This window comes from Cetorhinus maximus, chromosome 10 (assembly GCF_964194155.1).
Source record: "Cetorhinus maximus chromosome 10, sCetMax3.hap1.1, whole genome shotgun sequence".
Classification (NCBI taxonomy): domain Eukaryota; kingdom Metazoa; phylum Chordata; class Chondrichthyes; order Lamniformes; family Cetorhinidae; genus Cetorhinus; species Cetorhinus maximus.
The window spans coordinates 71969753-71982076 of NC_135888.1; the positions used below are offsets into that span (position 1 = coordinate 71969753).

The following is a 12324-nucleotide window of genomic DNA, read 5'->3' on the forward strand; positions in this document are numbered from 1 at the left end:
ATTGGTACAATCTCAGGCTAAAGGAACAGATTGGGAACAAACAATATGAAGAGCAGAGCCACATGGAACAATGCACCAATTTTGATTTGATTTACCTCATAGTTCCTTGTACCTCAGCATTTGAATTATTAAGCACACTGTAACTCCGAGGGGAGTTTTTCATGTAACAGTGCTCCCAAATGTCCTCATACTATAAAATTTAGCGACAAATACCAGGAAATCCTTTCACTTTTTCAAACATATCATGGATAAAAAAAACCTCTTTGCCAGTTTACCTCTTTCTCCATTGATCTTGTTTCGATAACTAGATAGTAAGAGCTAATAGTGCAAGTCTAATGCAAGTAATGTAAATCAGTTGATAAATCATTTTGGAAAGCACTACTTTTTAAAATATTTATTCAGAGATTTTCATCGACAAAAAGTGATGCATCATAAGCACAGCTTGCCATATTTTATGATGAAGAGCATCCTGTGAAATTAATGGTTAAAAAACTTTATTTGTTACAGTTCTCTTTTTGAAACAATTTTGGATCATCCCTCTCTTTGGTTCTTGAATCCCTGATCAAAAAGATGGGACAAGTAACCTGTCTCCTCTCTTCAGCCTCTGCCTTTAACAATCAATAGTCAACTACAAGGGTGGAATTTTATGGCCCCGTCATGGCAGGAGCAGGGCTGTAAAATGTGGCGAGCCGTTCAAAAGTCTATTGACTTTAGACCGTAAAATCCTGCTGGCATAAAATTTCTGCCCTTGGGAATTGTGGTTCAAGGTGATCCAATGCTCTTCTATCCCTTCTGGCCCTCCTGCTGCAATACACAGCATGGCTCCTTGAGAAATTCAAACTGATTTGGTGAAAGGAGGGATCATGAAAATGAAACATCAGGCCCCAATACCAATACCAAAAGAAGTAATTTTTTTAAACGTAAACCAGTTTTTGGTCATCCTCTCTGAAAAAATCTTTGTTTCATTCCAATTCTCCAAAAGCATCCATTCCCAAATGGCTAGGAGACACTGCTTTAGTTAATATGGACTGAAACAGTTCTTAAACCACAGACTTTAAATGCAAACAAAATATTTTTGTTGAAATGCAAACTGTGCATTATAGGCAGTAAACATCTTCCTGAGGATATGAGGTTTTCATAGTAACATAATATATAGCTGAAACAATAAATTACAACACATACAGAAATTAGAGTAAAACATTTATGTAGTAATTATAATATTACGTGCATTTATACCTTTGTAAACAATATAACATACAGCAACACAACATTTTCACAACAGGTCATTACACTTGGAAGTCCTGGTTCTTGTTTAAATATTTGTTTCAGGTACATTAGGAGCCATTTTACTGTGAACATTCTGTTGAAATCCCTCCAATATTTCTTGATGTCCAAAAGTTGTGGTCCTCTTTGTAAAGATAGTTGAACTAGCACAGACTCCGTACCCTCCATTGATGATCTTTCTGGGAAACTCGCATTTTTCTTTTGGTCCATTGGATGGAAATGGAGAACGGCGAAAGGAAGGGAACAGCCTCCAGCCCTGAAGGCTGCACATTTCCATGCTCTGTGTCCTGTTCTTGTCACTTAAACAGGGATTTGGACTTGATGACAACCTCCTGTCATTGCCATTGAAAATAACAGAGCCACCGTCCACTGAATCTTTTCTCTGCTGATCAAGAGAATTCATCTTCCAGTTGTAATTGTAAACCCGCCAGACTGGTCGTCTTCTGCGATGACACTGGCATTTCAGGATGCGGATAAAAGCTCGTTTGAATTCTTTACTAGAGCAAGAGTAAATAATAGGGTTTACACAACTGTTAGAGTAACCCAGCCAAAATACTACTTTGAAGACAGTTTCTGTTGGTCTCAAGGAGGGAAAGAATGAACCTACAAAGCAAAAAGTTCACAGAAGTTACATTTCCATAGTTGTAAATAAACAGATTAACAAAAATACAGTTTATTCAACTTTTAATATTTGGAATAGAGCGGTATAGCAGCTGCTTTACAACCTGAACTTATTATACATTTTTAATATTGCATTCTCTTTTTAGCTTAATTTGCTTTTTAAAATAAGTTGCACTTTAGGCGCCCATTTGCTGAAAGAGTCCAATGTTTTCCACTATTTTTTGTGCTTTCTTCAAGTGGGGCTTGCAGATCTCTCTATAAATGTATCCCAATTTAAAATGCATTGGAAACTCCAATATCTGACTTTTCTTGATGTGAGAACACGTTTTAAAAGTACCAGCATGTACCTGCAGCACCTGTAAGTGACAACGTGATGGGCATTCGCAATGTTAAGTACTTGTCTTTGTAATGATGTTTTGGACCTGAGAATCAATCTGTAATTCCACCTTAGAACCACTGGATGTCAGCACATAAATGTATTTGTGATTATCACAGGCCATCAATATATGGCTGAAAGAATATGCAAAAAATTCTCCTGAAATCTAAATGTGTCACTGAAATGAGTCTCAATTCTGCTTGAATTATATACAAACTGATCCACCCATCAATCAGCTTAATGAAATATTTCACCCTCACTCCCACACTCTCCACAGTCGCCACTCTCCTTGGCCAAATATCTTTATCTGGCTGATTAATTTTCCTGGGGCCAAGAGATAGATTTGTTCTGGACACCATTAATTGAAATTCCCACTTTTGTACCCAAAGGGATGGTTTTGGGACATGATTTTTCTTCACTATAACTGTTTGGAGTTTCCTATCCACCCTTCATGTGGGATTTTTATACTTACTCATCCCCATCACCGCACCACCCTACTCCCCTGACCTTGCTGTTGCCGCATTAGCAGCTGCTATATAATCTGAATTTATTATCCACTTTTAATATTGCATTCATTGGGAAATGTAACCTTGGAGCCTAAGAATCCCATGCTGCCTGAGCATGACCACCACCTATTCTCATGGAATTTGGTCCTCTGGCAGCAGCCCCTAACTCCCCATCCACCCATCAACACCCCTGACACTTCCCCTCCCCAACCACAACCTTGAAACAAAAAATGTAGTCTGGGTATCTGAAAGGGAAGTTCCCAATTGCTGAGCTGTTAATCCTGACCTGGGAGGAGAAAGGGTAGCTTTCCAGAATGTCGCCCTCACTCCCCCCACCAACCCACTGACAGGGTTTGTTGCCCATACCTCCACCACTGAAGTAGCTTCCTTGCCCCTCATACTCCCACCTGATCCACATTTCTTCTGTCTCCTGCAATTCTCCTTATTCCCTTTCCCCTAACCCTTCTTCCCTTCTGTCTCTCACTTTCCCTTCTCTGCAAATCTTTTCCCTCTCTGTAACTCCCAATTTTCCCTTTGTATTCCCCTCCTATCTTTCCCTCATCCCTTCCTGCCTCCTCGTCCTCCTAGATCACCTGGGCCTGGTTATATTCTTGACCTCTAACCTTGCCTGACCTAAATATTACATTTGGTTTTAACTCCACTAGATGGTGTTTTAACTGTGTTTGTTGTAACAGGTCAAAATAGTAATCAGATCTTGGTGACCAATGCTGGCATATCACTAGGGCTGGGAAAAAATTAAAGGTAGACTCCACAGTGTTTCCTTTAAAAGTAATTCAAATAGTCTTTGTCATTACACTTTATCCATCGCATCTACGTATTTCCCATGTAACAAAATCATTATCAATACAAGCGAATGCAACCATCAGGTAATCTCAGGGTTTTTACATAAATTTATAAAATATATTATGTGCAGCCCATCACACTTCAGATGTCACACAGCCTCATACAAATTTCTGTATCGCTTGTGCCAGAATGCGTGCAGATTCTTAATTGGTTTTCCCATGAGCAAAACCATGGTTCCAGTTTTCAGACTGATCTGCAATTGGCCTGAGCATTCATCTCAAGATTACGGAGCAATTCCACCTTGAGGCTGTAATGCGACAAAAGTCTACCCATTAGCAGCAGAATTATGGTTTATTTGGTGTGTTGTTCCTGCCCTTATAAAATGATGCATCTTCTGATGTTCCATGAGCAACCACACATGAGGAACGAGCCTTTGGCTTAGTGCTGCCTCCTGAATCAGGAGGCAAAGGGTTCAAGCCCTATTCAGACAGCCCTAGTGATGGGAGGCTAGAATATGATCTCTAAATACTAGGGTGATGTCCAGGAGATGATCACATCTGGCCAGTGGAACCACTGGTTCAGGTTCAACATCTCTCCTTCATTTTAGAAGGCTGGGGTTTGGACCCTACTCCAGCAAGTGCAGACTGATACACTGGCACTGAATACTGAATTAGTGTTCAGCAGAGGTACTTATGTCCAGTGTAGGCATCCCTACAATCAGTCACTGCCTCCCACCTCATTGTAAAGGGTAAATGAACCTTTGGTTGTGCTCCTTCTCAGCAGAAGATATGCAGGGCAAATTTAAAAAGCCACAAAGGGATCAGGGCCATAATTTTTTTGCATTAGCCATACCCGCTAGCTGAAAAGTCAGGCGCAGGCCTGCCTTCGCCGACTCAGGAAGCCACGGATTTTACGGTCATCAGGCATTTTACTGCCTGAGGTTGTGGCTTCCACCCTCACATGGGTGAGGATGTCCCACCTTAATGGCCAGCAGCTCTCCAATCCCAGGAGCACCACCAGGAGCAGCGTTCACTGCCAGGACACAGTCAGTCCTCAATGAGGAGCCATAGAAGAGACTGGATAATGAGATAAGTCAGGGCAGCTTCACTGGGGCCATTAGGCACTTGTTTGAGACAAGTTGGGGTAGACGTTTTTATTGACGGGTACTCTGTTGGGCACAACGTGCCTGAACAGGAAGTCCCTCTCCATAAAGCCCACAGTAAGGCTGCCGGGATTTACCTGGCAGCCTCACTACATGGCATGGGCAGCACCTGCCGCTGGTAAAGTATGAGGTGGTGGGAGGAGGTCCTTAAGTGGTCAATAATTGGGCTACAATTGTCCCAAGGGCAGGTGGGCTGCCGGACACCACCTGGCTGCTGGTTATGTTCCAACATAGGTGAGTAGATGAAAGGCACAGCATCTTCAGCCTTCTCACCTGATTTTATGCTGCCCCTGCCCACCAGCCTGCTCCTGGAGCTGGTGTGGGGAGAGGGGATGTAAAATCCCAGCCCAAGAAACCACCTCAACTATTATTCCCTATTAAAGGTCTCAAGAATCTCATGTATGAGACTTGAGTTAAGCCCTGCCTGAGGGCAGAACACAACAGCTGGATGGACAGAAATCATGGGTATCTAGGAGAAACCTTTCTGTATGTATGTGTCAAGTATCAGACTTGCCCATTATACTTCAGGATCACTCCTTATTTTGAACGCAAATTTTTGTGTCACGGTTTAAAAAGTATAAAGGAGAAAGAAAGCTAGTTATTAGTCGTTGCTTGGTAGTTTCTTTTTGTCACAAGGAGAAGATAGGATTTACCAACAGCTGTCTATTTGCTGAGAAATGTTTGGAGCAACTAGTCCCTAATGACCTCAAGGTGTACCCAATAGCAATTAGCCTCTCATTGACCTTAGAATATGTCTGCTCGGCTTAAGTAGTTATATAGCATAAAAGTGACATGAAGATTACAGACAACTCTACCATCGTACAAGAATAATCCATTATACTTTACCTGCTATAGTGCTCCTGACCTTATAAAATAATATATCTTCTGGCTAAATATGAAACCTGCTGTCTATAGAAAATTGTATCAAAAATTGTAACTAATGTAGGTGAGATATGCAAAATAACTCACTCAATGATATGGAAAATAAAACCCAGGAGCCTCAGAAGGACATGTTTCGTGATATTCATAAACTTATTAAATTCCAAGTCCAAGAGGCTGGGGAAACTGGGCCTGTAATGAGTATCGAAGAATGAGAAGTGATCTCAACAAAGAACAAAGAACAAAGAAAAGTACAGCACAGGAAACAGGCCCTTCGGCCCTCCAAGCCTGCGCTGATCATATTGCCCGTCAACTAAAACATTTTGTACTTCCGGGGTCTGTATCCCTCTGTTCCCGTTTTATTCACGTATTCACTGAAACCTTCAAAATAGCTAAAGGGATAGACAGGGTAGATGCAGGTAAGATGCTTCCCCTTGTTGGGGAGCCTAGAACCAAGGGGCACAATTTCAAAATAAGGGGAAAGCCACTTAGGGCTGAGATGAGGAGAGGTTTTTTTCACTTGGAGGGTTGTGAATCTTTGAAATTCTCTAAGATAAAGGCAAAATACTGCAGTTGCTGAAAAACTGAAACATAAGCAGAGTGCTGGAAAAACTCAGCAGGTCTAGCAGCATCTGTGAAGAGAGAAACAGAGTTAACATTTCGAGTCTGTATGGGTCATACAGACTCGAAACGTTAACTCTGTTTTTCTCTCCACAGATGCTGCTAGACCTGCTGAGTTTTTCCAGCATTTTCTATTTTTGTTTGTAATTCTCTACCTCAGAGGGCTCAGGAAGCTCAGTCATTGAGTATGTTTAAAGCAGAGATTGGCAGATTTCTAAATACCAATGATGTAAAGGGATATGGGGATAGCGTGGGAAAAAGGCATTGAAGTGGATGATCAGCCCTAATTGTCTTGAATGATAGCGTAGGCTCAATAGCTGAGTGGCCTATTCCTGCTCCTACGTTCCTATGTTCCTATGACACATAAAGTAACTTTCAGATCAAAAGCATTGTGGTCCAATATTAAAATCAAAGAATTTCCATTTAGTAATTTTGGTATTTGATGTATGAAGTCATGTGATGGAATCAGTGTTAATATAGCCCACTGACTTTTAAGCTACACATGCAACACTAAAACGGGACTTAACAAGATATCTAGTGCCCCTGATGCCCCTTTCTTCTGCTGTCTACATATGCCTGGAATGGGAAGTAGACCTGCTTCCTCCTTGTGTGTGCAGTATGAGAGGAGCTAATGTATGACAATTTGAAGCTGAACTTATACTGTACACTGATTTTGAAGAAGTATGCCGAGGTATGTTAAGTTTTGTGTGAAGCCCACTGATTTGTCCTTGAGTTTACAAATAAAGGTTTTGTGTTATGCCAACAGCTGGTTGCAGTGTTTGTTGGAATGTGGAGCAGCTGCTTACAGTAATGTATCTAAATAATACCATAGGCAGCAGTACAAGGACACGTAGGCAACCCACAGTAAGTGAACAATGGCAATTGCAGAACAACGCAGTTACAATCTCTGCTTCTCACCCAATTTAACTGCATCAGATATTAAAGATAATATAGCCAAAAATAGAGGTGGGGGATGGGGGAAAATCAAATCTTCCATCATGATTAATTAGTGGACAAACATAATTTGCAACTCTGCCTCTGCATGGCTTAATACACAAGCACTTCTAATACTGCAGCAATAAATTATAATACATAGTCATCTGTGGATAGACTACATGGTGTCATATGCTCAATTATAGTATGCTGGTTTGTTTGCTCAAAGCAAGAATTGATGCAATCAGTTCAAGTAAATGTTAAACATATTGATTTCCAGTGGAGGGTGCTATTGCTTTAAAGAGTGAGAGTTTTCAGTAGCTCTAGTCTCATGAAAACTACGAACAGCATTGTGTGGCAAAGTTACCCATTACCATTTAAAGCCATATACCAATGTTATAAATAGGGCTAGAATATATTTTTCAGTGAGCATATTACATACTAAGAGAAGCTGAACTACCATGGATGTTGGCATAAGTTGACCATTGAAGCCACATAAAATTTCTCCAAATACGGCGTTCATCTTATATGCTGAGTATAAAAGTGAACGGCCAACATGGCTGTATGTGGTCACCATATTTGTTGTTTGCCATGCTCTGTGTGGGTGTGTCTTAAACTCCCACATTTCTTCACGACACAGCCTGTATCGCCTGCTTGATACCTCATACCCAGTTAAAAGATACTGATAATTAAAACATCCATTTGTGGGGTGAAAAATTGAGGCTGACTACTAATGCAAGTATAGTGTGCATGGCTGGATGTGGGAGTTAACTTATATCCAAAGTATATGCAAAGGCATGATTTTGGGGGCTGAAAAGTGGCGTTGTCTTAGACACTGAGTTGACTTATACACCACCATCTACGTTAATTTTTGCATTTGAAGTTATAAATAAAAAATTAAAACCATTTATTTCTATAGCTTTAGAAATGGAAAATATGCAACTTTATGACTGCTGAGAGGCAGCAGAAAGTGTATTCAAGGAAAATATCTAGCACTGGGGAGGGAGAGGGGGAAAACATTAAATTTTCATCAAAGAACAGATTCTGACTGGAGCTATATCAATTTTATCTTTAGTATCCTATGTTAGAATTGGTGGATATCATGCAACTGACAAAACAATACACTTCATACACAAATGGACTGTGCATGTGTGAGATATTTAGGGAACGTGTCTTCATTTAACGAGGAAACACTAAATGTGCTCACTCTCGAAATAATGGGAATGTTTTTCTCTTTTCTGATTTCATTAGTTTAGATATAATGTTAGCATTGATTTTGCTGTTAAGCTACTTAAAATATTGCTTATTTTAAATTGCAGTAAACTGCATCGTAGGCAGTGTGGAGCTATTTACATTCCTGCTTCATTAAGCACTTACTTAATGTCTTAACAGCTTGAGATTCCTCAATAAAACTTAGAAAGCTTGTGTTTGAATTAGGGTTGATCTGAGCTATTGATTTTAAATTTGTTCTATTAGCATGTGCTTTAAAACTGCGGTACCCATTTACCACAAATTTATTTAGTTTTTTCAGCTCTAGTTTATTGACACAATGTGAACCAAACGTGAGGAATAATCATAAAGTTATTGAATTCTTCAGCACAGAAGGAGGTTCTTCAGCTCATCGTGCCGACTCTTTGAAAGAGCTATCCAGATCGGCCCACTCTGCTGTTCTTTCCCCAAGGCCCTAAAAATCTTTCCTTTTCAAGCCTATGTCAAATTTCCTTTTAAAAATTACTATTGAATATCTTTCTCCCATTCTTTCATGTAATTGATTCAGGATTGTAACTACTCACTGGGTGGAATCTTGTTGGGACGTTGGGGTCTCGCCTGCCAGCTGAAGAGCCTGTGAGAGACACATGCTGCCTCTTTTCGGGAAAGTCCATTGAACCACACACCAAGCCAACAGCGGCGAAGCCTATAGCAGGCTTTCCCCTGGAATCAGGACCCCGGGGAGTGGAAGTCTCACCTACAGAGCACTGCTGGTCAATCAGAGACTGACCACTCTTATACTCTGCAGTGAGACTGGAGAGACTGGGGCTGCTGCTGGAAGGACAGGCACACGAGTCCCAGGATCACAGAGCAACCCAGGTCACAGGTAAATAATGTGATGGAGGAAGCGGGTTATGTGGGGTGGGGGTTGTGGGGAGTGGGGTGCAGGGGGTTTGGCCCAGGGGCGTGGGGGGTGGCTCTCAATGGGCCACCCCTTTCCCAATGTTCAGCCCCCTCAATCAGGCACTGAGTGCCATTGATCAAGGGACCCCATGCCCCACCCTGGATGTGACAAGCCGGCCACACAGTTTTATCTGTCGTGCACATGGTGACAAGCCCGTCTGCAGCTGGGTTAATACCAGCAGCGGCGAGATGAGGCCCTTAAATGGTCATTAATTGGCCACTTAGGGGCCTCAATTGGTGCCGGAGCAGGAAGGTTAACCATGGGCCTTCCGCTCAGAACTTAATTCTGGCAGAGATGGGAAGGCGGTAAGGTTCCAGTGCACTAGCATTCCACCTAATTAAACACCCTTTCTGCATCCAAGCTTGCCACCAGTGAGCGCACAAAATTTCAGCCACTGTGTCAAAAAGATCTCCTCATCTTGTCTCTGGCTCTTTTACCAACTATTTTAAATCAGTGTTTTCTAGTTATTGATTCTCCTGCCAATGGAAACATTTCCTCCCTAGCTACTCCATCAAAACCATTCATAATTTTATAATTTTGAACATTTCTATCATACCTTTTAATTCTTTCTGTACTAAGGAGAACGATCCAAGTTTCTCTAGTCTCCCCACATAATTCTAGCATCTTTCATCTCTCGTATCCACCTTGTAAATTTCCCCTGAACTGTCTCTAAGGCCTTGATGTTGAACTGAAGCAACATTAGTAACACAGGGAATTCCCAATCTCAGTGTGAACATCATTGTTACTAGAGTTGCTACCTTTGATAAGTCCAAAATCAGTTGAGAACGAGAAAGAATCATAGTGAATTAAATCATAATAAAAACAAAATGCTGGAAAAACTCAGCAGGTCTGACAACAGAGAAACAGAGCTAATGTTTCGATTCTGTATGACCCTTCTTCAAAGACCTGAAGAAGGGGGGTCATACAGACCTGCTGAGTTTTTCCAGCATTTTCTGTTTTTATTTCAGATTTCCAGCATCTTCAGTAGTTTGCTTTTATCTTAGGAATTAAATCATAGTTTGGGTAAGGAGGTCTTTACTTCATAAGCCATAGAGGTAAATGAGAAAACATGGACTTGTATTTTAAAAATCAAAGTTTTAGTATCTTGTTGGCCCTTTCAGAAATTTCCAGACAACACATTCTCAATTCAAAACTTATTAAATCAAAACACTAACTCATACCAGGCATTATATGGTAGATGGTAGATGGTAATATGGTAGAGTTGAGATGCCTCCCCATTGGAAATGGTTGTAAAAGGGACAGTATTGGTCAGTGTTCCTTACCCAATGCTTAGCAACTGCTTACAGAGCAGCATTCACAGTAGCCTGGGAGCAGGTCAGTCATTGGCTTCTCAGGGAGGACTGGTGTGTGGGAATGAAGGAACCAAACAAGAGGGAGAAAATAACTAGAACATGAGATGGGGAAGCAATGATTTGGACATTGTACGTTCTTCTAATTCTATTTATCTATCTATCTATTATATCTTTCATATTGTAATCAAACAGAAAATCATATTTATAAGTGTTATGTGACAAATGAAAGATACTTACATAAAAAGCTGCAATGTCTCTCTCAAAAATTAAACTGCTGGTGAAAAGCTTAAGGTAACAATATTCAAATAAATTTATTTTTTTATCTTTATCTTTTTCTAGATTTCCATATATGGTAAACAGCATCCTGCAACAAAAGCATTAACTGGCTCTGTGGTACCATTCTTGCCTATGGATTAGATGACCATGGGTTTAAGCCCTGCTCCAAGACGTCAACATATAATCTGCATTGACTCTATGATGCGGTAGCAAGGGAATGCTTTCCCTCTGTAAAAATACTAATTTACAGACCCAACTCTGTGAACAACAAACCAGAAAGCATCCATTCATTAAAAACTAATGAAAGAACCTTCCATGTGTTTCCAAGATCAGTAAGTGAAATTTGAATGCCATCTTAATATTAAACCAAATGTATTTGTTCAATTTTTTTCTATGCTGACTGTGTTAGCACTCATTCCACTAGGCTATCCACACCCCTCTATAGTTTTCACAATGCTCATCAGAATTTGCTAAAGCCTTCAATTTGATGTCAGAACCAAGCTTCATTATTTTTCCTTCATAAAATAAACACAAAAAATGCTGGTAAAACTCAACAGGTCTGGCAGCATCTGTGGAGAGAGAAACAGAGTTAACCTTTCAAGTCCAATCTGATTCTTTTTCAGAACACCTCTTTGTTCCTTCAGCTGATTATTCCAGTTCATTTATTTATATTATAAATGAGAACAGCCTCAACAAAAATCCTGTGGTCTTTCCAATTTGAGAAACTTTCCTTCACCCTTATCTGCTCTCTGCTCTCCACCCAGCTCTCTATCCATCTGTCTACACTGCCCTTAATTCCATGTGCCATTATCTTTCCCATAAGTTTAATTTATAGTACCCTGTCAAATAATTCATGGAAATACACACTATTGATTCTGTACCTAATATCTTTGTGGAAGCAACATAGGAGAGAATATTCCCCATGTCAGGCTGTGTGGGAGCGGGCGATCCAGTGGCCTTTTTAAATGAATGCCTGGCAGCCTTTGCAAAGCTGCTCACAATGGCCGGGAAAAGAGCACATCAGAGGGGTAATGTGCATCACGCAAGTTCGGAGGATAGGTCATCGGATAGGTCATCGGGGCAGGCCAGGATGGAGGGTAGGCCAGCGAGGCAGGCCAGGCCGGAGGGTAGGCCAAAGGGGCAGTGTGCCCCTCATTTTTCAGATGAGTGCCTAGCTGTCCTCATGGAGGAGGTGGCAACACAGAGGGAGGTCCTGCTTCTGAGTGATGGGAGGCAGAGGCCTCCCCACCTGACCAAATGTGCGTGGGAGGAAGTAGCCAAGAGAGTGACCTCCCATGATGTGGTGTGGCGCACATGGCTCCAGTGCCGCAAAAGATACAACGACATCCTGCGCTTGTGAAGGGTGAGCACCATGT

The 12324-nt window shown here is 41.1% G+C and overlaps 1 protein-coding gene across 1 annotated transcript in view; it reads right to left on the reverse strand.

The window, feature by feature from the left end:
• Positions 1-366: 366 nt before the first annotated feature.
• The window catches only part of LOC144685764 (alpha-1A adrenergic receptor-like), a 38646-nt gene continuing 26688 nt past the window's right edge, over positions 367-12324 (reverse strand). The window contains exon 2 of the mRNA XM_078550613.1: positions 367-1887. Coding sequence (XP_078406739.1) covers positions 1313-1887 — 575 coding nt within the window. The 3' untranslated portion in view covers positions 367-1312. The remainder of the gene's footprint in view (positions 1888-12324) is intronic.